This window comes from Thunnus maccoyii, chromosome 4 (genome assembly GCF_910596095.1).
Source record: "Thunnus maccoyii chromosome 4, fThuMac1.1, whole genome shotgun sequence".
Lineage (NCBI taxonomy): Eukaryota > Metazoa > Chordata > Actinopteri > Scombriformes > Scombridae > Thunnus > Thunnus maccoyii.
In genome coordinates this window covers 34,361,103-34,387,585 of record NC_056536.1, presented here as the reverse complement: position 1 = coordinate 34,387,585, position 26,483 = coordinate 34,361,103, and the positions used below count along the sequence as shown (strand labels likewise).

At 40.3% G+C, this 26,483-nt stretch overlaps 1 protein-coding gene across 1 annotated transcript; it reads left to right on the top strand.

Moving 5' to 3' along the window:
* Nucleotides 1-25,309, top strand: LOC121896273 (peptidase inhibitor 16-like). Its single transcript, XM_042410063.1, has 6 exons — nt 1-784; nt 17,876-18,026; nt 19,543-19,610; nt 19,741-19,850; nt 20,796-20,887; nt 22,715-25,309. Exons 1-6 carry the CDS (start codon nt 473-475, stop codon nt 23,197-23,199), a joined length of 1,218 nt encoding a protein of 405 aa, XP_042265997.1. The 5' UTR covers nt 1-472; the 3' UTR covers nt 23,200-25,309.
* The last annotated feature ends 1,174 nt before the right edge of the window (nt 25,310-26,483 follow it).

The following is a 26,483-nucleotide window of genomic DNA, read 5'->3' as shown; positions in this document are numbered from 1 at the left end:
TCCTTTAAGGCACATTGTTTAGTAGCCTGAGCAACATGGACTAAAGGAAGAGAGAGAAATAAGAGGAGGGAGGCAAAGAGAAGGAGGGAAAAAAAGAGATGAGAGAAAAGAAAGAGATGGACATGGAGAATATGGAGAGTAAGAGGATTGAGGGGGGGGGTTGTGCGTACCAGTCGGTGCAGTGTGTGAAATGTGAACTGTGGCGTGCATGTGTGTGTGTGTGTGTGTGTGTGCAGGGGAGGATCCTCTAACTCTTAAAGCCGGGTCAGAAGGAGAGATCGGCAGAGCTGAGAGAGCGAGGCACTGAAGAGGGAACACACACACTTTAACTGAGTCTTAACACACATACACACTCATACAAAGACAAGTAGCCTATTGTGAACACACACAGACACACACTCTGTTGTTGATCACAATCACTTTGCTGGACTGACCACTCAAGGATACATCCCTCAGGACCCTGTTTCCCATCATGCACCAGTGGAGCCTCTCTGAGCTCCAGGGGGTCTCCTCCACCCAGGGGGGGGCCTCGACCCTACGGACTGCCCGAGATGGAGCCTCCGTCCAGGCCACAGCTCCCAGCTCCAGGCCAAGGAGGGGGTCCAGCCGCCGCTGCCTCTGCCCGACGAGGGGAGCTCCTCTCTGGACATGGCTACTGCTGGTGGCCCTGGTGGTTCCTGGAGCCTGGAGCTTTCTGAGCGAGGAGCAGGAGGAGCTGCTTGTGGAGCTTCATAACCATTACAGAGGACAGGTTTCACCCAGCGCCTCAGCCATGATGCCTCTGGTAAGACACCTGCAGCCCGCGGGCCATTTCAGGACAGCTTCGTTTAATCAGTTTACTTTTCATTGTGGTGATTTTGGAGGCATTTAGCTGAAAGTAACAGCAGAATAATCATAACATAATCAGTTTGATTAATGTCGTTCCATGTTGACAATAATCAACAGAAAGAAGTAAGTGAAGTGAGAGTGATACTGATATAGCTAATATTCAATATTGTCCATTGAATGTCAGTTTCCTCTCTGCCAACAGCTTCAATCTGAAAAGGCTTTTGATTGTCTGTGCATATTTTAGTAATTAATTCACTTGTATTTCTTCTAAATTAATATGGCGAGTCAAATGCAACTCAACAGGTTATTTTGGACTTGAGAATTTATTTGTATCTTCTGATAAGAAGAGTAAAAACTTGAGTAAAAACACCAAATATCTGTCATAGTTTGGCCTTGAAATTATAAAAAAGGCACTAATTATCAACATAAAATCTCAAATGTCTGTGATCAGAGTCTCTAATATTGGTATTGACCTTCACCTTACAGTAAACAGGTTAACATTAATAACTTGTAGTGCATATCTAATATGAAACACCTTACGTCACAGTCTGTAATCAACCTCCTGCACGTCATGTTGTCTTCATATAGTGACCAAAAATAAACAAAACATCAGCTTTCCTCATGATCAATAGAATAGAATTACAACTTGACTAAATGTCTGAAGAACTGAGTGAGAATTAAAGATAAAAGTCAAAAAACAGAAGTTCAACTTTTCAACTTGACTAAAATGTTTCAGTTAGACGAAACAATCTCAACTCAAGGTGCACTTACTACCTTTAACATAACAGTCCACAGTCTTCAAGTTTAAAAGTACATTTTTGACCTTCATTCACCTTCATCAGTTTGATGAAAGCAATCTCTGCTGTTTTCAAGGTCAAAAAATGAACTTTAATTTAAATTTGAATCTTGTAGCAGACACTCATAGCAGTTGAGCACTCATAGTGGTTGAGTAATAATGTGTTTTTATTATCAGGAAGTGGCTTTAAAGATGACTAAATACTGCGAGCGTCAGTAAAACTGGTATCATGTGTCATTAAGATGACTCATCTTTTTGTTAACATCAACCGCTGCCCAAAGTGCTGATGCTGCAAATTCCAAACATGAACATCAACAGCAAACAAAATGCTAAGAATGATAACTATGCCTGTGATCAGATAAAAGTTTCCGCAGCAATAACTTAAATTTAATGGCAGAAGGTTCAAGTCAGAGGAAGCAGCATAAAAGTTCTCAATGAAACTGTTAACAGCGAGGTTCATCCGTAATCTACAGGCCTCAAGACGTCACAGGCTTGTCATTGTACTTGGAAAGAGACGCTATTGTTGAGTTTTACTAATTTAATTTTGTAGCATTTGGAGCAGCTCCAACCAACCACTGAGTGTCATTATACGTAGATGATCTAATAACTCCAAACCTCAGCAAGTCACACCGAAACTATGTGGAAGGATCAACCTGTAGGAAAGAGGAAATACTGTGTGAAACTCTGAGATAAGTAGAAACATTTATTTAAAAGTTTCATATAAAGATGTCCAATCCAGTAGCTCGTAACCCATCATTGTTGTTGGTGTTAGTGTGCTAGAAAACATCCTGGTATGAATCTGTAGCACATCAGCAGATCAGATTTTTAAAGCAGCTGTAATCTATATTTTTATAATAATGTCTGATGTGTCAGTGTGTAATGTGTTGGTCGTAGTTCGTAGTGATGAACTTACAGAGAATTATCAGAGACTCTGCAGCTCCTCTCGGCTTTACGGAGCTTTATAGTGAGTTTCAGCTCGTTGTTTATCTGTCCGGCTGCAACTTTACTGTTCTGCTTCACTCTCAGCGTCTCATAGCGTCGTTTTCAGAGAAAAAGCAGTAAAAAGCCGCTGAACACTACCTGCTCACAGTTAGCTGTAGACTAGCTGGTGAACATAGTGGAGCATTTAGCAGCTAAAGAGCCAGATATTTCCCTCAGGAGTTGGTGGAGAACAAAAACAGAGTTAAAAGAGAGTGAATATTGGACAGAAACACGATACCACATGAATGGTAATGTTGCTCCGTAACTGCTGGATGTGTACGGGGTTAAACCATATCTGAATATGTGAAAACATTTTGTATGAATACATTAAAATGTTTGAATGTGTAAAAAATATCTGAACAGCTCTGCATGACGTTTTATGAACAAAATGAAAAAGATTTTAGTTTCTAAGTGTGAGTGCGTAAACAAGATTTGCATGAAGGTTTGCAGTTACACATCAAATCTGTTTGTTGGTGAAATAAGTTCACACAGAACTCAATTGTACGTGTGAATCCCGAGTTTACAGCGACAAACCAAATCTACGAGCACAAACACTTTTGTCCCACGTTTGACGCTTCCTCCTGAATAGCCAATGGGGATGCTCTGAAACGCTGGGGGCGTGTCCGTTGAAGGCGCTTGGGGCACGCTCCAACTAAACAACCTCTGAACTTAACGACACTCGTACCAAACTCCCGTATAAAAATACACCATTGAAAATAGGCCTTGTTTGTAGGTGTAAGGCATGTATGATATTTTAAAAATACAGTAATATTAGGAGGCACTGTTTAAATCAGCACATATTTTGTAGGTAAATGTGGACTTGTTTCAGTAAAGATGTAACTTAAATGACTTGTGAACAAGCAAACCATCACCAATCATCGTTATGTTATATTGTCATTTTTTTCAATGGAGATATACATTTTTGAAAAATATATACATTTAAAATTGCATATATATATAGAGAGAGAGGGAGAGAGAAAGAGAGAGAGAGAGACGTTAGAGAAACATGTGGTGGATTAAAGTTACTACTTCCTTAAAGGCCACTTTCATTGTCATGGCAACAGTAATCATCACAACAATTTACCCACTTCCTCCTAATATGGAAATTTGTCACCTTAATTAGACGTCATCTGAACTGCGTCACTTCCCCGGGTCGTATTCATGTGTTTACCACGACCATGACGAAAGGATCCTGAATAATTTTCCACTGGTATGTTTCTGTGGTATCAGCACAGAGTGTTGACACGTTACGAGTTTGTGGTCAGCATGTTACTGTTGTAGCTGCTGGAGGTGGAGCTAGTTTACAATACTTTATATACAGTTAGCTAGTTTAGTCCAGTGGTTCCCAACCTAGGGGTCGGGCCCCTCCAAAGGGTCAGCAGATAAATCTGAGGGGTGGTGAGATGATTAATGGGAGAGGAAAGAAGAAAAAACAAAGTTCTGATACACAAATCTGTTTTCAGTTTTTGGACTTTTTCTCTAATCTTTGATTTTTGCTGAAATATTGGATCATTTGAACATTTATTGAAATGAAAGCATGTGAGAAGTTTAGAGGGAAAAATCACTATTTGGTGGAGCTGTTAACAACTCATAGACATGTGAAATGTGACCCCGACTACACACTGCTTTGATGGAAAATCGTTATCTGCAAAGTCGTAACTCTCTCCGTCAAATAAATGTAGGGAAACAAAAATGACATTTTTTTCAATTCAGTTTTATTGATATTGCACCAAATCATAACAGAAGTTAACTCAGGGCACTTGTCACATAGAGCAGGTCTAGACTGAACTCTTTAATTTACAGAAACCCAACATTCCCCCATGAGCAGCAGCAAGGAAAAACTCCCCTTTAACAGGAAGAAACCTCAAGCAGGGATGGACGCCATCTGCCTTGACCTGTTGGGTTGAGAGAGAAAGAAGAAGGGAGGGAGAGAGACACAGAGAAGCATAATAACACAATAACAACAATAACAATGATAATTGCATTAGAAATATGACTAATAATAATAATAGCAGGCATGGGTGTCAAGCAGGACCACACCACCACCGCGGCCAGCCACGGTCCTCGGAGGCCTGCTGTCCATAACTGAGGGGTCTATGATCATTTCGGAACCTGTGAGACGAGAAAGCACAAAAACTCCGGGGAAGAAGCCAAGTTACTAACATGCGTTAATGGTACATGAATACATACAGATGGAGAGGAGGAGGAGGAGGAGAGAGCTCAGTGCATCATGGGAAGTCCCCCAGCAGTCTAGGCCTATAGCAGCATAACTAAGGGCTGATCCAAGGCGAGCCTGGTCAGCCCTAACTATAAGCTTTATCGAAAAGGAAAGTTTTCAGCCTACCCCTAAACATAGAGAGGGTGTCTGCACCCCGGACCGAATCTGGAAGATGGTTCCATAGAAGAGGAGCCTGATAGCTGAAGGCTCTGCCTCCCATTCTACTTTTAAAGACTGTAGGAACCACCAGTAAGCTGCATACTGGGAGCGCAGTGTTCTAGTGGGGTAATACAGTACTATGAACTCTTCAAGATATGATGGTGCCTGACCATTAAGAGCTTTGTAAGTTAGGAGAAGGATTTTAAATTCTATTCTGGATTTTACAGGAAACCAATGTAGCAAAGCTTTGCAGCTGCATTCTGGACCAGCTGAAGAGTCTTTAGAGACTTGTTAGAGCAGCCTGATAATAAGGAACTGCAATAATCCAGCCTGGAAGTAACAAATGTGCGGACTAGTTTTTCTGCATCTTTTTGAAACAGGATGTGCCTGTTTTTTGCAATATTACGTGGCTGAAGTGCAATATTTTCATCTGAAATGCGGGGCAGTAGAAGTATTAAGTATGGAAATACTCAAGTAACATACAAGTACCTCAAACTTTAACTTAAAAGGTTCATATTCTACTTTTTGTGGGTCTCTGTTGTTTATATTCTGTTCTGATGTCGAATATTAAACATGGTCAAAGTACCAAAACTTGAAAATGCTGCCTGCAAGACAAAAACCAGGGATACAACCTGCTCTGTACGCTTTGTTTACAAAGGTTTTGCTACCTTGGCAACAAGATGACGTCAGCTTGTCACATAAAGGTCCATAAAGGTCTGTTCTATAATCTTATGCAGCTCCAACATGTACAGATGGATTAGAGAAGTTGACATTTGGAGTAAAGAAGGAGAAAAAGAAGTGAAATCCTGCTACTATAGCTTGTTTACGTAGCCTCCGGAGCCGACCAATCAGAACAGAGTGGGCTCATCAGGAGGCGGGGCCTTAAAGAGACAGGAGCTAAAACGGCCTGTTTCAGACAGAGGCTGAACTGAGGGGCTGCATAAAGGACCAGTAGAAGATAAATAAATTAATTCAATGTGAATTCCTGGATAATATTCGTTGGTAAAGTGTAGTGAAGTAGCATCACATGACAAGGTTAAACTATGTTTGAGTAAAACAAACAAAAAAAAGGTTATAAATGCAGTTGGAAGAACAATATTTTCCACTCATATCTTGGGATGTTTGATTTGAAAGAGAATTAATTTTAATTTTAATTCTAATTATAACTATTTTAATTATCTGTAAACTCTCCTTCAGGCCACTCTGAGCCTTTTTTCTGATTCTTTCCCGGTCAATGAAATTATAAATAAAAGTTTTGACAGCATTTTGGGTGTAAATTCAGGAGGCTTATCTCCGCCCGGTTACTGCAGTTACAGTCGAATCAAGCGCACCATATAACAGCCACATGAGTCGCATGTTTTACCTGCAAGACTCGTGTTTTAATGCTGTTGTTCATCGTTTGTGATGTGAAAACATCAGAGAAATAAAAAGCTTGTATCCTGGTACTAGTTGAGTTATAACATCCAAAAGCACCGCGGAGCGTCTCTCCTGCAGGCTGCTGACAGCGCTGCCAGCCGGAGAGTTGATCACACTGGACGGTAGAGGAGGAGACGCAGAGACGCTGGTACATGTCTGTTTCAACAGGAGTTGAATGACTTCACAACATTTAACAGCAGAGCTGAGAGCGTCAGAGCTCAGAGCAGAAACACAGTCGCTCTGCGTCGCTGCCGTCCTCCGCTTCCATCATCTCGCACCGATTCATTTGGAAAGCGCTACAGCCAATGAGGAAACTCCAACATTCGGGCGGCCGACCAATGGCGTAACTTCATCACTCAGTCACTCATAGACAACCGCGGGGTAGTAGAGAAGGGAAGTAGATCCTCAGCCTGTTATTGAACTGATCATACTTTACTAAAATATTTTCACCCTTCTCTCAGTTTTTTTTGTTATTGTCTTTTTGTTTCTGCTTATTTTCTTCTCAACGTTGCCAGAACACAAACACACATGTTTGATGTATTTGTCTTGTTCTAATTATCCTTGTTTGTATCTGGTTTTTGTGTCCCTTGTTTTAATCCAGATCACTCTGCTGAAACCACTTTAAATAAAAAACCACTTTAAAAAAATACTTGTGTCGACTCTCCAGTTCTCTAGTCAGCTATTGGACAGTCGCCTTTTGTGGACACTTTGTTCATATGTGTTTCTTGGTAAAGTTGAAGACTTTGAAAGACTCTTGCGCTGTAATTTGAGTTTGGCATGAGTTCTTTTGTTCTTGTCATAAATTAAATGTTTTCTTCGATCATTCTTGGCAAATAAACCTTTTTTTCCAGAGATCACATGAAAAAGATTTGGTCCAAACTTGATGATCATACATTTTGGAGCTGATCTATAATTTAGTTAGTGGCCCCGCGAGGCGGTAACACTCATTACACTCCAAAAAACACATGCTGTTGCATAAACAAAATAGAAATGAGTCAAAAAAAAGTGACATGTCACTGTTTCTGGTGGCTATTAAAGTTATAATCATTTTTGATATTATTTATGATCTACATTTTTACAGCCATAGCCATTCAACATATTTACATTCTGCAATCACCTCCATACAGTAGTTGTCCACCATTCCTGTGTTAGATTAAACCCGCTCTCATACTGAGGAGGGAATAGATGAAGCATGAAATCCAGCGTTACTGTTTATATAATTAAATCTCAATCCTGCCGTCACCTGATCTTCTTCTCTTGTAAGATTTATTTTAAAGTTTTTCCGTTAATCATGATGCTTCTTCCGACCAGAGAACAGTTTGAAACTCTCGGTTGGTCTTCCAGGTGAACTGGAGGTCAGATAAAATCTCTGTGTTGGTTTTGAGTTTCGGAGCTTCGGGCAGGTCGGGGCCGGTCGGTTGTTTTGGTTTGGTCAGTGGACCAGAGAGAAGCTGCACTTTGTTTAACTCTTTATGGAGATGTGAAGATGACCGACGTGCCCTTCTGACTGGTTTATATAAAAAAAAAAGCTTGTGGCAAGTTTTTACCATTTGAGGATTTAAGACCGTATTTGACTGTGGTTGTTCCAGTTTGAACCACAGCTGCCATGTGAGTCATTTTATTAAGTTTGGATCTAAATATCTTACTGCTAAAAATCATAACAACTTTTTGAAGCCATTTTATCATATTATGAAGAAGTTGATTTCAGTTTACAGAGAGCTAAACGTGATTGCACAATAGCATGTACAGAGCACCTGAGTGTTGGTACTGAAACATTTCCAACAAGCCTCTTTTAAGGCTGTTGAGGTGAGCGGTCTCCTGAGCCGAGCAGTCAGACAGGATTCGTCTTTATCCGAAGCACCAGTCTGTTTTTCATATTTCATCAAGAAGAGATAAAACGTCTTTCCACACATAAAGGAAAAAGAGCCTCTAGTGTATTTTTTTTCCCACAGTGTTCTCAGTCCATTTGCCTGTCATGAAACCAATATCTCAGCGGCCTTTCAGTGACCTTTAACTTTAAACTTTAAGTTTAATACAGCAAATACTCATCATTGTTTGTTGCACGTTTGCACCGATTGGCCCGGAGAGCTCACACGAACACATTCTTATAACGATGTGTTTGTGTGAGTGAAGCCACCTCAGGCATCCTGCAATCCTTCTGTTGTTTGTGCAGAAACTATAAACATCCACAACGTGAAATTAAACCCAATAAATGGCGGGAGCAGAATATCAGCATGTGAAGCATCAGGCTAAACAAACCACAATATCTTCCTTTAAACTTCCTTTAAAAGGTCTAAAATACCATCTAACAATGATGCTGCTAACACGTTCTCTGTCCTGAACTCAGTATTAATCAGACCTGCACACCATGACTTTTGCAGAAAAGATTATCTAATGCGCAGATGTTTTGGGCCGAGTTGTTCCACAGCGAGCCCCCCAAAACTAGACATCAACCACACGCAGGTGGCGAAAGTACACAGACGTTAGACTGATTAGTTAACGAGATACATCTGCTGTTAACCATCCATAGCAGCAAAGGAAATTCACGTTTTCACATAAACAATCAATACATAGTTTTCCTGTGAATCTTTATAAGAAACATGTCAAGGAAAAACTCTAATTTAAACCATCCGGTATGTAAAAAAAATCAATGCAAAAAGCTTCTGCCTGCACATTCTGTCCATTGTTTTTAGTAATGACAATGTGGTTTATTTATTCTTATTGTATTAGTTTATGTAACAGTACAGGGTGTTTAGAAGCTAATTTGCATCTAACAGTCCCTGGTTAGACTTTTAAAAATATGTTCAAACTATCAAACAAATGAATCAATAAAACAAAACTGATTCTGTTTTATTTGAACTAATTGGGACACAATAATGGTTTCTAGCCACGCTAGATGTGGATCTGTGTGGATGGTAATGACTCTGGGTTGGTGGGTTGGTCCAAAACTGAAATATCTCATCGACTATTGGATTGATTGCCATGAAATTTTGACATTTATGGTCTCTAGAGACTTTACTGACCCCTCGATGTTTCCTCTTGCGCCACCATGAGGTTGACATGTTTGTTAAATATCACCACAACTATGAGATGAATTACCATAAAACTCGGTTCAGACATTCATGTCCCCCTCAGGATGAATCTTAATACTTCCATCATTAAAACATTCATTTGTTCAACACTTTGGTTTATGACCAAATAATTGCAAAACTAATAACATTCCCACCAGTTTCAGCTCTGCTTAGTTTTAATCAGCAAATGTTGGCAGAGATCCATTTCAATAATATCCTCCTACGGTTTTTGTGGCCGACCAGTGCTAATCCTCAAAATCTTTATTAATTTGCTCAGTGCACTGAGAACAGGCTTCTAACACAAAATGTTTGTACATGCAGGGTAACAGATCATCATTTTTTTATGAGACAACTGCTTTAAACACACCACAAATGCTGAGTAAATGGAGGCCCCGGGTTCCAGGAGGAGACGGGTGTTTCCTTCCAGTTAATAACATGAGTGTCAGAGGAGGAACGCAGCAGGGAAATCATCCTGGAAGACAGACAGGGAGGGAGTCAGGGTCGAGCAACAGAGGAGGAAGACGGTTGGGAAAGAGCTGAGAGATGAAGAGAGGAGGGAGCTGAATGTTTAGATAGAGAGAGAAATGAAAATTAGGTGAATGAATGAGCGCCCAAAGCGATGCGTGTGTGTGTGTGCTTAGGTATGTGCTCAGTGTGTGTGTGTGCGCGCCAGGAGAGGTCTCAGCCTGTCTCCTCCGGTATGGAAGCCCCACTGGGACATTTCCATATTCTTGATTTTCTTTCTGTTTTTCAGTCAGACTGGAGTGCAGAGAAAGAGGTAAAGTAACAAGAGAGGGAGTGAAGGAAAGGGCGAGACAGAAAGACAAAAGGACATCAGGAAACAAGGGAAAGAACAACTGAGAGATAATAAGAGATGGAGGAAAAGAGAGGGAGGAAGAGGAGAGGACTGGAAGACAGAGAGAAGAGAAAGTAAGACGAGATGGACAGAACGGGAAGAGGAGGGAGGTCAGTGTGTTGAAATGAACTGAGGAGGAAATGTGGCAAATTTCTGTTTTCATTGGAAAGAAAAAAATGTCTGTAGGATGTTACAACAACCAGAGAAAGTGTTCAGGAGACTGGACTGAGACCAGCAGACTAACCAGTCTAACCAGTCAGAACAAAAACTGATAATCATTATATTGAATGTATACCTCACTACATCCGAGTATGTTAAAGGCAATCACAGTCAGAGCACCGGACAAAAGTACAAGAAAGGATTGGAAATAGTGGTGTATAAGTGACCAGGTGCAGTTCTAAAAAAATAGAAGAGCATGACTGGATAGAACTGGATACGCCAGGCATAACCAGTTCAGCCCAAAACCTATTTTTGGGAGTTTGGGTGATGTAGAGAGATTATAATGGTGTAATTGGCTGGTATGAAGAGGTTGGGGGTCAGCTTGAACATATACGGCGAGCCTTGTGTGCACTATATATTGTTCTCCGCATTAACGTACATTTTGCTGCTCAGAACTTCTTTTTATTTTCTGAACATCAAAGAGAAGTTTTGTCCTTGAGCTAAACTTTTTTTCAAGTGAGATCCAAAGATTAGACACAACAAACTCTACTGATTATTGGGCTGATTATTGGTTAGAAACCACTGAAATAAACTCAGAGGGAAGGAGCTTCGGTGAATCATCACTCTGCTCCCAGCCAACACTGAAGAAATGTCTGATATTTTCAGCGCTAACTGCAGCCTGTTGTCGCCCTGATGTTACTACACCCTCAGGAGCCTCACTTCCACTGCAACAGAGGAGGAGAGCTGGCAAAAAAACAAACAAATTATTCTAATATTCTGACCTTTTAGAGTTTGATTTGTAGCAGCTCTACACTGGTATGCACTGCCTCCAGGAAATAGCCACATACTTGCACTTTCTAACAAAGCCCTCTACTTCCTGCTCTGCTTTTATGTTACCAAATAAAACTGGCAGACATATAAATGGAAGTTTTGCAACCTTAAAGGATGCGTTCACAGTTTTTCAAGTCCATCTTAAAACAACAGTAATCATTCCTCCTGTTCATACTGACCATTAGAAGATCCCTTCATAATGACTTTACAATGGAAGTGATGGAGGACAAAATCCACAGTCCTCCTTCTGTGCAAAAAATGCATTTAAAGTTTATCTGAAGCTAATATGAAGCTTCAGCGTCCAAATGAGTCAAATCAAGTAGATATCTTTCAACGTTACAGTCTTTTTAGTGCCAAAGTCCCTCTTTTTGTTACTATACTTCCACCTGCAGCTCAACAGGGAAACACTGTCCGAGGAAACACAAAGAGGGAATTTGATACTAAGAAGACTGTAAATGTGTCAGATATCCACTTGATATGACTAACTCAGACTGCTGAAGCTGAATAGAAGCTTCACACAGACTTTTAAATGACTGTGTGGACACACTGTGGATTTTGGCCTCCATCACTTCCATTGAAAGCACATTTGAAGGATCTTTTAAAATCCAGTATGAACAGGAGGAATGATTACAGACACCTGACTGCTGGTTATAGACACTGGAAACACTGGGAACTCGTCCTTTAATAAGTTTTACAAACTCACTCAGTACTGTGTGACAAAGTTTAGTGGGGACCTCGAGGCTTACTGTAGCTGTACGCGCTCTTTGTAGCTGGATATAATTTGTAGCATTTTAAAATACAAATGAGGTTAGTGACAGTGAGTTACAGTTGCATTTCTATTATCAATGAAACAGTGAAAACACGAAAAAAAAAAACGGAGGGTCGAGGCTCTTTTCCTCTGTCCACTGCCAGGTGACGTGCCTTACGTTCTAAAACCAGCCAATGGCGACTTGACAAGCTGAGTCGCAGGCGACGCCTTCAGCCGGTTTCAGTCGAGCGGAGACGGGCTCGTTGTGAATCTTTGGTCTGAACTGGACTTAATGGAACAGGCGCTATAGCCAGCAAGCTTGTCTAGCAAAAACAATGACATTAAAATTAATACACATTAATACGCTCAATGAGTCAATGAAACAGCTAATCAAATCTGGAAAGTGTAACAAGGATATTTTGTGAAGTTTAGACATTTAAAACCAACAATAGCATTCTCCAGCAGCAGTTTAATTAATGTCCACATGTGTTACACTATTTTTGCATTTCTGGTAAGATGCTAACTGTATTTCATTGGCCTGTCGCCTTCACATAAAGTCACACCTACTCTAATCTATGTGCCAGAACCACAGACTGTATAAAAACATGGACGTAGTTGCCGTGACGTCACTCGTTGGTTTCTGAAGAGCGGTTTTGAAGCTCAAAGCGAGCCGCTCCGGCCGTCGCCATCTTGGCAGTGCGTGACGCTGCCTAACTCCCAGCCAATCAAAAATGGGCAAAGAGGCGGGCCGAACGGCTGAAACAAGCCACCTAGCAGCTGGCGGACCTGTCACTCAAAGCAGCCATGTCCTTCATTATGCAGAACTTTACAGCTTAATAAAATTTAAACGGGTGAGTTATAAAAACGTACAGTTGTCATGAAAGAGGAAATTAGCTACAGAGACCAAAACCGTTGTTTGTACCAGACTGTAAACATGTTTATTTCTGCTGTAAAGTTGGACATTTTAACATGGGGGTCTATGGGGATTGACTCGCTTTTGGAGCCTCAAGTGGTCGTTCAAGGAACTGCAGTTTTTGGCTTCATTTTTCAACCCCGGAGGTTGCCGCTCGGCCAGAACAAGTGCACTGTCAACATTGGTACATATACATTAGTACTACGTTTATGCTTTAAGTATATGCATGTAATATGAACACAGCTGTAGATGTAATAACAAAAAGATCATGTGTGTTAATTTCAACACAGTGATGGATTTCTGAACAGAAAATCAATCAGATAGATCAGTGATGACTTAGAGCCTAACAGCTACTTCTGATTGATAGTAAATTATTATTTATGGCTTCTGATCTTATTTTCTCAAGTTACTTGTTGGTTGTTGAGTAACTGGAGTTGACAAATCATCTATTTCTGTTGTTTATCTATGTCTTGAGTCGGTCATGGGAATGTGTACGAGGAAACTAAACCGAATCCTATTTTGTTCATGAATCACATCTTTTTCTGGAACCGTGCATTGACATGAATGAATGAATGAATGAATGAATGAATGAATGAATAATTAGTTTATAGTTACAGAAATTACTCATGATTATTAAATTCTGCTGAGATGAACAGAAACAAAAATCAGCTGTTCACAGACCGGAACGGACCTCCAGTACAGCCGACACAGAGGTGGTGTGTGTGTGTGCGTGTGTGTGTGTGTGTGTGTTTGTATGTGTGTGTGTGTGTGTGTGTGTGTGTGTGTGTGTGTGTGTGTGTGTTACTACATGACCATGTACATGACCTGAAACTCATAACACAGACCAGATGTTGAGAGAGCCTGGAGAGAGAGAGAGGAATGTGAAGGAGACCCCTGACTATTGTTTGTGTTGTGTGTCATCACTGGACAAATAAACACACACACACACACACACACACACACACACACACTGCATTATTAAACTCTCAGTCAGGGTCCTCTTGTTCATTCTCCTGGTATCTTAGCAACAATGACTCAAACCATGAGATGAAAACTATTGGCTGAGTTTAAGACGTCAGTCTGTGTTTTTTTTTATCAATCATGAGCGTTCATCATGCTCCTGGTTAAGCACAGTTTTCATAAGAAATAACTACAAAACAACGAATCATGTAGTCTGAGTCTGTTTCTCTCAGCTCTTAGTCCATTTGTTCCTAATGAAGACTTTAAATATATAGTTTCATGTTTTAAAAAGGCTCAGTAACAAACAAACAGGAGGAAATAGTCTATGTTTTGGGGACTATTTTCAGCTGTGGATGAATCCACATTTGGTGCTCTAGTGAGTATTTGTTGCAGCAGGACGGTGTGTGCGTGTGTGACTGAGTCCAAATAAAATACAGTGTGTGTTCATGGACATGTCAGCCGGTGCAGCGGTGTGACTCACTGACGTGTTTTTAATAGTTTCTGGTTCAGGTGTTTTCATCAGATTTGTTTTGCAAGAAGAAAAATGTAGAAAATCACCAGACATATCCTTTAAATAACTAATAAATAAATGTATTGTTCGATATCACTTATATTCTTTTGCTGTGTCATGTTGTTTCTGCGGCAACAATCAGCTTTTTCTCAGGCGGTGAAACATCCGACTGCTTGTTCCAGCGAGCTGGCAGCTCGTCAGACATAAATAAACATCAGCAAACAAGCCCAGCGAACAAAAACATTTTAAGACACGGCGCAAGACGAGTTTTATCCATCCTCCTTTTGTTTATTTCTCTGTTTTAATCTCCTTTCAGACCCGTTTATTCAGAGGAACTGCTTGTTGCGACATGTCGAAATACACCAGTATACGACATGCGCTGCATGTTCACATATCATCCTGGTATCCTCACTGTAATGTACAGTATATTTACAATAAAACAAAATCTAATAATAAAAGTACACAGAGGCTGTTGTGCAATGTGTACTGTCCACTAAAAATAATGAATCTTAACTTTTACCGTCTGCTAAACCGATTTGGCAGCAACAAATTAGATTTGAGACTCTGAGGCCAAAGTTTGTCTTCCAAAAGGAATGATATCATCTGTGTAACATTACCAAAGGGCTGTTCATGAGATAAGACTGTTCTCTGACACTTGTCTGGCTACCAGGATCTCACATATCCTGAAAAAAAACGTTGCAGTATGAAAATTATAAGCACAATCAAGGAACGGAGCTAAAGACCCGATGCATCGTCCCAAACTGTGTTTTTCTAAAGAGCTGAGAGACGATACTTTAAAAAATGTTTGGCGACTCGTCCTGTTAGAGATGGAATCAATCGACACCCAGGGATGACACAGGCATGATGGGAAGGAAACGTGTCCCTCAGGCAGGCAGCGTGGTGGGTGTCAGGCTGTGGTCAAGGTCAGAGGTCAGGTCAGGGATACGTGAGTGATGAGGAAATAAACTCTTATGCAGCCTGCTGTGGTTTTTTAGTTATCCTGCAGGGTTTTTTTTATTTGAATGTGAAACAAAACAGAACAAAAGAATATTATCTGAAGCTTTGTTGGATGATTTCGAGGTGATAACAGTGACGCTTTTGTGAGCGATGGGAGTCAGGGTCAGAGACAATGTGGCGTTTACTCGTCCAAATTGATATTTTACTTTCCTTTTCCTGCCTTTTTCCACATTTCCTTCATATGATATTAAATGTCAGATCATTTTCAACAACGTGGCCGTCAAATTAACTTTACTAGCGAGCTCACAGGCCAAACATCCATTTTAACGTCACATAAAACTTCAGAAATCATCCCGCCGCCGTCTCAACAGCACCCAAGATCTGATATTATAATAAAGAGACATGAAACTTGTTATATAATAATCTAATAAAGAGCCCTACAGTATGTGTGCAGTACATTCCCTGAGGTTTAGAGAGCTGTACAGGCCGTAAAACAACGATACATCAAAAAAAACAGCTACAAGTTATCACACTAACTGAAAACAGGTTTAAAAGGAAATAAACAGTCACAAAGGGGATCCATTTCAATTCATGAGTTCAGTCACTTCCTGTGTGAACACAACAGATGTACACGTGAATTCTCTTTAGGTTTTATGTAAAGCGGGCGTCTTACATCACTACAGCACAACACACGATACATGAAAGGACAGTCAGTCACATTGAGTGTAATTTTCCACAAAGTGAGATGATTTATAAAAGTCAACATGATGAAAAAGACTTAAAGATTTAGCCTCTTTATGCTGGATTCAATTACAACTTAAAAGTTGGGGTTTGGGATTTTCTACTCCCTAATTGGGGGGGAAAAAACTCTTTATAGCTTTGTAGTTAGAAATTCCTCGTTGGAGGGTCGGGCGCATTTTAAAATGTAAAAAATGTGACTAAATAAAGTCCACATGCAGTATTAGGGGGGTTTTAGACTAAATGATCTTGTATAAATCCAGTGGTGGAAGAAGTACTTAGATCCTTTACTTCAGTAAAAGTACCAATACAGTAAAAGTACTCCATTACAAGTACAAGTCCTGCATGGAAAACACTACTACAGTAAAAGTACATAAGTATTATGAGCTTGATGTAGTTAAAGTATTGCAGTAAAAGTACATAAGTATTATGAGCTTGATGTAGTTAAAGTATTGCAGTAAAAGTACATAAGTATTATGAGCTTGATGTAGTTAAAGTATTGCAGTAAAAGTAGTGGTTTGGTCCCTCTGACTGATATATTATTATATATGACATCATTAGATTATTAATAGTGAAGCATCAGTGTTAGAGCAGCATGTTACTGTTGTAGCTGCTGGAGGTGGAGCTAGTTTACACTACTTTATATACAGTTAGCTAGTTTAGTCCAGTGGTTCCCAACCTAGGGGTCGGGCCCCTCCAAAGGGTCAGCAGATAAATCTGAGGGGTGGTGAGATGATTAATGGGAGAGGAAAGAAGAAAAAACAAAGTTCTGATACACAAATCTGTTTTCAGTTTTTGGACTTTTTCTCTAATCTTTGATTTTTGCTGAAATATTGGATCATTTGAACATTTATTGAAATGAAAGCATGTGAGAAGTTTAGAGGGAAAAATCACTATTTGGTGGAGCTGTTAACAACTCATAGACATGTGAAATGTGACCCCGACTACACACTGCTTTTTGTAAGACGTCAAAAGACAAAAAGGTTGGAAACCACTGGTTTCATCTTTAACAATGTGTTGTATTTTAAAAGCTTGTTATATTATCCATTGTGTCAAATCTTCATCTGAAAAGTAACTAAAGCTGTCAAATAAATGTAGTGGAGTAGAAAGTACAATATTTCCCTCTGAAATGTAGAAAGTAGCATCACATGGAAGTACTCAAGTAAAGTACAAGTACCTCAAACTTGTACATCAGTACAGTACTTGAGTAAGTGTACTTAGTTTCTTTCCAGCTCTGGATAAATCTGTATGTTGCTCGTACAGATTGTAAGATCACATTCTTGACAGTTCATCGTCAGCAGATGGATTTAATGTTAGTTTGGCTTTTGGTTTCATTTATTTGCTGTCACACCATCCTGTGGTCTGTTTGCTTCGCTTTCACTCTGATAAAGACAAGATGGCTGAAAACATTTGGTGAAAACACAACAAGACCTTCAAATTAAACAAACAATTCGAAATGACTTTTTTTTTTTTTTTTTTTACTTTCACACCACAAACAAAGTACATCAGAGATCATGTGAAGAGGCGGGTCTACAGTGTGACTCACGGCTTTCACACCAGCCCAAACAAACTGAACTAAACAGGTGTGAAAGCAAGAAATCACAGCATCATGTAAACACACCCACAGTTCACTGATTGCTCCAGGGTGTATTTGCTCTGAACCTCAGAGAACATTTTTCCAGAGTTTTTTGTAGCAAAAACTAATCATGATAACTTTCACTGGTTCTCTGCAGAAATGGGACACGAGCCTGAAGGTGATCGCAGAAGGTTACGCCGCTAAATGTATCTGGAACCACAACCCTGAACTGGAGGACACCGGAGAGAATTTGTTCGCCGGCACTGGGCCTCTGGACCTGCGAGTGGCTCTGGAGAAATGGTTTCTGGGTGAGTTGGATTCATCAGAGTGCAGCATCTGTAGGAACAAACACTTCAGCAGCTGGTCCTCCGTGTTGAGACAAAAGCACAACATAAGTTTTAGCTTCAGCAGCAAACAGACAAAGTTAGAGACTAGCTGGTGAAGAAAGTGGAACATCGAGCAGCTCAAGTTAATGCATCAACAATCATATATATGTAATTTATAATAGTATAACACTCTGGAAGGGGCCGTTGTTCATAATCAATACTCAAGACCTGATCATCAAACAATCATCAAACATTATGAAAAATTCAGCCAGTAAAACTAAAAGTCCCTCAGATGAACGAGTGTCTCTGACTTCAAGCTGTGTTGCGGTTCATTCCAGTAGTGAGGTGTTACTGGAAACCAGTTTAGATGTTCAATGTCAGACTCGGGGAAGCAGGAGTGGACCCAAACGCAGAAGCCGGAATGCAGATATGATGAAAAACTTCTTTAATTGTGGATGGTCATGGACAGGCAAACAGAGCTGAACAGAACTGGCAGAAGAAACAACACAAAACGATCCAACCAAGACTGAACAGAAAACCAGAACTTAAAGAAACTGAACTAACAAGGAGATGAGGTGCAGGTGGGGAGATGGGTGGAGAACTCGAGAGGGGAGTGAACATACAGGGAGCTGATTGGCTGAGGACACACAGGGAGCGGGGCAGGGCTGACGAGGCTAACACAGGGCAGGTGTGGAGGAGTACATGAACACACAAGGGAAACAGAACAAAAACCAAGAAAACAAACTTAATGCCATCTACACTAACCCATCCAAAACCAACCACAAACACAAACCCAAGCACACAACCCAACAAACTAATGATGCAGTCCTCTAAAACCCACCACCCAAATCACACAAGAAAACCCTTATGAACCGAGGGACTAAACAGCCGTGCAAAACCAGGAGACTCCACAGAACACAACATAAGACCAAAAAACACCCAAAGTCCAGGCAAGATGTGACAGTTCAACATGAGTTTTGTAGGACAATCAGTATTTATAGTGCTGTACTGTGTCAGTTAGTTGTCCATTAAGAGCCTGTATTAGCTGCGAGAACATCAACCGTTTGTGTTCTTGTAAAAATGAACACATTCAGTCTTATTTGAGTTTAGAACGTGTTTTAAATCAAACAGAGAGGTCTGGAGGTCAGAGAGGTGCTTGCTCTGCTGTACAAGATGGTATCATCCAAATAAAAAAAAATATTACAGTCCTGAGTTGGAAAATAAATGTTACGTATAGAGTAAATATTAGGGGGCCTCATATTGATCCTTGAGGGACACCTTGATGTCCCTGTGATGTGATCCATAGCAGCAGTTATTTGATATTTATGTGCACTTTCTGATAATACTTCCTCAGTTTTACTTCAGTAAAATTTTGATTGTATTTTGTATTGTTGCTTTTACTTAAGAAAAGGATCCGTTTACATCTTTCACTAGAGGTAGAGCACATATTCTTTGTTTATAAGTATATAATGTATTCTAATGTCATCGATTTCTTTAGAACGTCTGGACTATGACTACCAGAACAACAGCTGTGATGAAGATAAGATGTGTGGACACTATACACAGGTGAGAAATACACACACGTATTTATACACACATATGTACTTTTAGACTGGATTACCTGAATTTACCTGTGTGTGTGTGTGTGTGTGTGTGTGTGTGTGTGTGTGTGTGTGTGTGTGTGTGTGTGTTACAGATGGTGTGGGCAGACACACACAGAGTCGGCTGTGCCTTCCATGTCTGTAACAATATGGAAGGACTGGAGTGGGAGAGAGTCACCTTCCTGGTCTGCAACTACTACCCAGCGTCAGTACTACTACTATAGTACTACTACAACCTCTATAGTACTGCCAACACCACAGCAACTACTACCACTACTGTTTCTACTGCGTACTACTGTGTATAATATTACTACCTCTATAGTACTGCCCCACCACTGCAACTACTACCACTACTGTTTCTACTGTGTACTACTGTGTATAATATTACTACCTCTATAGTACTGCCCCACCACTGCAACTACTACCACTACTGTTTCTACTGTGTACTACTGTGTATAATATTACTACCTCTATAGTACTGCCCCACCACTGCAACTACTACCACTACTGTTTCTACTGTGTACTACTGTGTATAATATTACTACCTCTATAGTACTGCCCCACCACTGCAACTACTACCACTACTGTTTCTACTGCGTACTACTGTGTATAATATTACTACCTCTATAGTACTGCCCCACCACTGCAACTACTACCACTACTGTTTCTACTGTGTACTACTGTGTATAATATTACTACCTCTATAGTACTGCCCCACCACTGCAACAACTACCACTACTGTTTCTACTGCGTACTACTGTGTATAATATTACTACCTCTATAGCACTGCCAACACCACAGCAACAACTACCACTACTGTTTCTACTGCGTACTACTGTGTATAATATTACTACCTCTATAGCACTGCCCCACCACTGCAACTACTACCATTCTAGTACTACTGCTACTGCTGCTGATACTATCAATCCTGCTGCCACCAGTTCACCTCTACAACAAGCACCCCCCCTTGTGGACAGAGATGGTTTTTCCTCACATAGTGTGTGTCCAGTATATGAATGTTGTGAAAACTCTTTGATTTGGTTAAAACAAAGATATTACTCCTCAGTCACTCTATTAGTATATTCTTTAGAAGTATGAAGTCATGATGTATCAGTGTGTGTTTAATATGTTTGATTTTGTGTGTATCCAGAGGAAACTATGAAGAGGAGAGGCCATATGTTGAAGGTGACTGGTGCTCCAAATGTCCTGATAACCTCCAGAAATGTGAAAACAACCTCTGTGGTACGACACGCTCTCTTTACTGCTCTGTTACTCCCTTCTGTAGTTCTCACTTAGACAACGCATGCAAAATAGACAAAACAAAACACATGTGCAGCTTTAAGAAAAAGAATGCAATGCAAAAGGTGAGAAAACAAAAACAAATAGAAATAAATACACACTGTTAATACAGAAATATGACCAAATGCAGAAAACACAACTACAGTGCTGTGAAAAAATGTTTTCCCCTCCTGATTTCTTCTGTTTTTGTATATATCTCACACTAAATTGTTTCAGATCTTCAAACAACAGTTAACAAAGACAACCTGAGTAAACAGAATGAATGATCATTTTATTTATACAAACAAGAAAGTGACCCAACATCAACTGGGCCTGTGTGAAAAAGTATTTAACCCTGTAGTTACTAAATCCACTAATCTACATAAATTCATTGATAATTGGGTTCAGTCGGACTAAACATACCCAGGTCTGATTACTGCCAGCCCTGCTCAATCTACACATCACTTAAATAAAACTTTTTCAGCAATGTGAAGTTGGTTAAAAGGTTTGAACCAGCAGCGCACCATGCCAGAGGAGATGAGGAAGGAGGCGACTGAGAAGAGTTACAAAGCCGTTTCTAATGCTGTGAGACTCCGAAGAACCACAATCAGAGCCGTTATCTCCAAATGGAGAAAACCTGGCGAACCTTTCCAGAAGTGGCAAACCTTCCGAAATTCCTCCAAGAGCAACAACTCATCCAGGAAGTTACACAAGACCTGAAACCAGCATCCAAGGATCTGCAGGCCTTTCTCACACCAATCAAGATCAGTGTTCATGACTCTGCTGTTAGAAAGACACTGGCCGAAAATGGCATCTATGGGAGAGTGGCGAGCTGAAAACCACTGCTGACCCAGAAGAACATGAAGGCTCATCTCAGTTTTTCCAAAACACTCCTTGATGACCCTCAAACCTTTTGGGAGAACGTTCTACGGACAGATGAGTCGAAAGTGGAACTGTTTGGAAGAAAGCGGTGCTGTTACATCTGGTATAAACCAAACGCAGCATTCTACATAAGAACAACACACCTACAGTCCAGCATAGTGGTGGTAGTGTAATGGTGTGGGGATGCTTTGCTTCTTCAGGGCCTGGTTACTTGCCATTATTGAGGGAAACAGGAATTCTGCTCTCTACCAGAAAATCCTGAGGGAGAACGTCCAGTCATCAGTCTGTGATGTGAAACTCAAGTGCAGCTGGGTTATGCAGCAACACAATGATCCAAAGCACAAGACCAGGTCCACCTCTGAATGGCTCAATATAAACAAAATTAAGGTTTTGGAGTGGCCTGGTCAAAGTCCTGACTTGAACCCAATTGAGATGCTGTTGCAGGACCTTAAACTGGCAGTTTATACTGGAAAACTCTCCAATGTGGCTGAATTAAAGCAGCTGTGCAAAGAAGAGTGGGCCAAACTTCCACCACAGCGATGTGAAAGACTGATCTCCAGTTACTGGAAGTGTTTGGTTACAGTTGTTGCTGCTAACGGTGGCACAACCCGCTATTAAGTTTAGGGGGATACAGGTGTTGGATGACTTTTTTGCTTCAATTAATAAAATTATCATTTAAAAACTGTATTTTGTGTTTACTCAGGTTGAAGATCTGAAACAATTTAGTATGAGGATTATACAAAAATAGAAGAAATCAGGAATCACATAGATAACGCACTACAAATAATGAAAACACAAATAAAAATAAGCCTTTAGATGAATTGATAATGAACAGAAACATTAGTTGGAGCTCCAGAGACGATCAGAAAAGGTTGTAAAAAATGATTTTCTTCTGCCTGTGTTCTCTAGTTGCTGACAGGGAGGAGGACGAAGATGAAGAGGACGAGGATGAGGATGAGGATGAGGATATGACAGTTTTTCCTCCTCTTGCAACATCTGATCCCTCCGCCCCGCCTAAAGGGGAGGGGGAGGAGGAGGGGGAGGAGGAGGAGGGTCCATCTCCAACCACTGATTCTTCCCTCCAGCCGGTCATCACCACACTCTCCTCACAGGACTCTGAGGACTTCTCACAACCAGCCACCCCTGCCGCAGGCACCCACCATCCCAAAATCCTCCCAACAAAACAGGGACAGGAGGAGGAAAAGATGAAGGAGGAGGAGGAGGAGGAGGAGGTGGTGGATGAGACGAAAGAAACTACAGATAAGAAGGAGGGAGAAAGGGAGAAAGATGTAGCAAGAAAACCAAACAGGAACATAGAAACTAGTGGTGGTTCAGTATCTTCACCTTCTCTGCTTTTAGCCTGTCTTACTGGGATGCTAACTCTGAGGCTGTGAGGAGGAGGAGGAGGAGGAGGAGGAGGAGGAGGAGGAGGGAGTACAAGAAGAGGAGACAATAAGATCACTTCACCTCATCACTCTTGCGTTGACTGCACATTACCTTCTTAATCCGCCCTGTGGTAACAAACACTTTCTCATCTATCCCCCTGTAGAGCAAAATGGGTCAATGAATAATTCAGCTGCTGTTTTCACAACATCTGCATGTAGTCTGGGGCCGAGATCTGGGTCAAATAATGTGTGCATAACCTGCTTCAACCTGCCTGGAATACAAAAACATTACTGCCAGTAAGATACCAGTCGCTGATGAACACTAGATGTGTTGTATTCATACAGAGTAAAATAAATATACAAGAAAAATGATGTTTAAGGTTGATAATGGAGGGTTTATGAGATGTTGTGATTTTTCCATCAGCAGCCATCAGATAATCAATGTTTGTTCACTTTCTGCCCGAGAGGGAGATAAGAAGATCAACGTCAGTCTCTCGTCGGGTGTTAAGTAGAGAGCTGGGTCAGGGTGTGGTTAGCCTAGCTTAGCATAAAGAGGCTAGTTCACAAAATACACCTACCAAAGCTCACTAATCAACACTTTATATCTCGTGTGTTTAATCCTTGCACAAACAGAAAAGTAAAAACGATAGTTTTTGTGACTTTAGGGAGTTACAGTACGTGCTGGAACTATTTCTACATAAACAACAGTCCAGCACCGGCTGTTGCGTCCCAACATGTATCTGCCCCTAAAAAATGTTTTTTTATATATCTCTGTTTGTATACCAAACAAACGAGATTCAGACTGTTAATCACTGAGCTTTAGAGATGTTGGTAGGTGTTGGACAGAGCGAGGCTCCTTCCCACTGCTTCCAGTCTTTATGCTAAGCTAAGCTAACCACATCCTGACTCCAGGTGTGTATTTGAGGAGTTATGTGCTGGAACTAATTCTTGATGAACAACAGTCATTGCAGTGATGTTGTGCAGCTTTGTGACAACTTGGATTTTAGTTGCCTGGATACCCCCCAGAAACACCCCAACCACCAAACTCACCGATTCGTTTCCAGTTTCGCACCACGACTCAGACGACTTCCTCTTTATCTTCAGTCTTGTTTGTTCTTGTTTGGTTTAACAGGGTTTATTTTCATTCAATGTGTAGGTTGTATTGTTTCAGTATGCCAGGAGAGAGACCCAAGCTGCCTGGAAATTCTTCATCACAAAGTTGCCACTGACTGTATCTGGCAACCTGTGCTGTAGCTTGAGACGCTGGGTGGATGGATACACTGTTGTCCGTCAAGAAATAGTTCCTTTAATAGAAGAGCAGACTGAATTGGGCAAGAAACATGTAAGTGTTCAGATCTATAAAGGATCAAAGTAAATTTACCCCTTAAAGTGTCTTTATTCCAAGCACATTTTACCTGAGTGGGCTTTAAGTCTATAACGCTAATAAAACCATCACAGAACGATTAACAAACGTACTGAAACAGTCTGAAAATGCACAAAGATTATCAAAAAGAAAACAGCATAAAAGTTTTGATGTGACTTTAAGATTTGAAGTTTTTCAGCGTGTGAACTCTGTGAACACGCTAACAGAAACATCAAACCGAGCTGCTTTTGTACTGAAAACCCAAAAAAAAAAAAAGGTTTTGAGTGCTGCAAAGAGAGGCCACTCACAAAACCGAACAACAGCAGCAGGCGCTCTCAGATCGCCTCTTCATGTTTGACAGTTGATGCTTTGTATCTGCAGAGCGGAGGTGGTAACAGTGCATTTCTATTTCTTAGATAGACAGTATCATCATCTCATGGAAAAACCACTATCAAGATCAAATAAAAGCAAAAAATTAATGAGAGACATTTTTTTTTATCGTTAAGTGTTTTTAGGTGTTTAGCGGCATGCGGGAGAAAGCTGACACCCTGCTTCTTTGATCTTTTCACAAATATATATCTACTGTACACCGTATACTCGCTCAGACTGGAAATACAACTGGACAGAGTCTCTAATGATTTACACATCTCTGTTACACTGTCTTAGACAACAGGAAATTACCATATCTTCAATAACTTTGCTGTAAATGTCTGTATATAAGATTAATAAAGAAATAAACCTCATTTCTTCTTTTTGACAATGTTTGTGGTTCTGTTTGTTTTCCCATCAAACTAAACTTAACTTTAGATGACTCTTATTGAAAGTCTTTTAATCCCATTTTAATGTCTCACAAATAAACAAAAGATTTGATTTCTCAACATGAAAAGGTCATTTTCTCAAGATAACGGCGTAATAATCTTGTTACCTTTAGAAAACGTTTCGTTTTTTTGAGATCATTAACCTGTTATCATGTCAACACTCCTTTATCTTGAGTCACTTCTGGAGCTGATAGCAGCTGTGGCCACAATAAATATTATATAATAATAATAATAATATATAATAATATATATTTCTGTGTCTTCTTATCTCAAGAAGTTAATTATCTTACAATAACAGAGTGGTTTTCTCATAATAATGAATTAATTATCTCATATTAGGTAGTTTTCTCCAGATAAGTCAAATATCTGGTGTAATTATTCTCAATATAATGTTATTTTATTTTGTTATTTTGACTTTTTTTGTAAATTAAAAAGATAATTAAGATGATTGTCTTTCTCTTTTTATCCCAAACAAGAAGACATTAACTGCTGTCACTACATTTATACTGAGATCCATCTAATATCCTTCATATAAGTGAATTAATGGAAACCAACGAGACGGTAGGGATGGAGAAGAGGAGAAGGAGGACGTACCTGCGGAGATACAGAAGGAGATTAAAAGTTTAAAGAGGTGAAAACAGAGAAAATGTGGAAAGTGGAGGAAAAAGGACAGAGAGAGAGAGAGAGATTTACAGAGAGGGAGAGAGAACAGCTGAAATATTCATTGCTAACTGCTCTTACTGCTCTCAGGCTATTTCTGGTGCTACATTTACTGCAAAACTGCAGACCGAGAGGTTGTGTGTGTGTGTGTGTGTGTGTGTGTGTGTGTGTGTGTGTGTGTGTGTGTGGTGGTTGCAGCTCTTCCCTGCAGCTAAACAGCATTTCTGCTCTTCTATTAAAATGATCGTGTCAGATTTTATTTCTCTCTTCTCTCTCTCTCTCTGCCTCCTCTATCACTCTTTTCTCTTCTTTATTTCACTTTGTACGGGCTCGAGTCAACAATCTTTATTTAAACAGCTCGATATCACAAACTCCCACTGTAACTGTAACTGTAACTGTAAAAAATGGAAGAAACCTCAGGAAGAGCAACAGAGGAGAGATCTCAGACTAGT

Coding starts and splice junctions, on each gene's coding strand:
- LOC121896273 (XM_042410063.1), top strand. CDS start 473: ATGCACCAGTGGAGCCTCTCTGAGCTCCAGGGGGTCTCCTCCACCCAG. Junction 18,027..19,542: donor TCTGGAGAAATGGTTTCTGG/GTGAGTTGGATT, acceptor CGATTTCTTTAG/AACGTCTGGACTATGACTAC. Junction 20,888..22,714: donor ATGTGAAAACAACCTCTGTG/GTACGACACGCT, acceptor TGTGTTCTCTAG/TTGCTGACAGGGAGGAGGAC.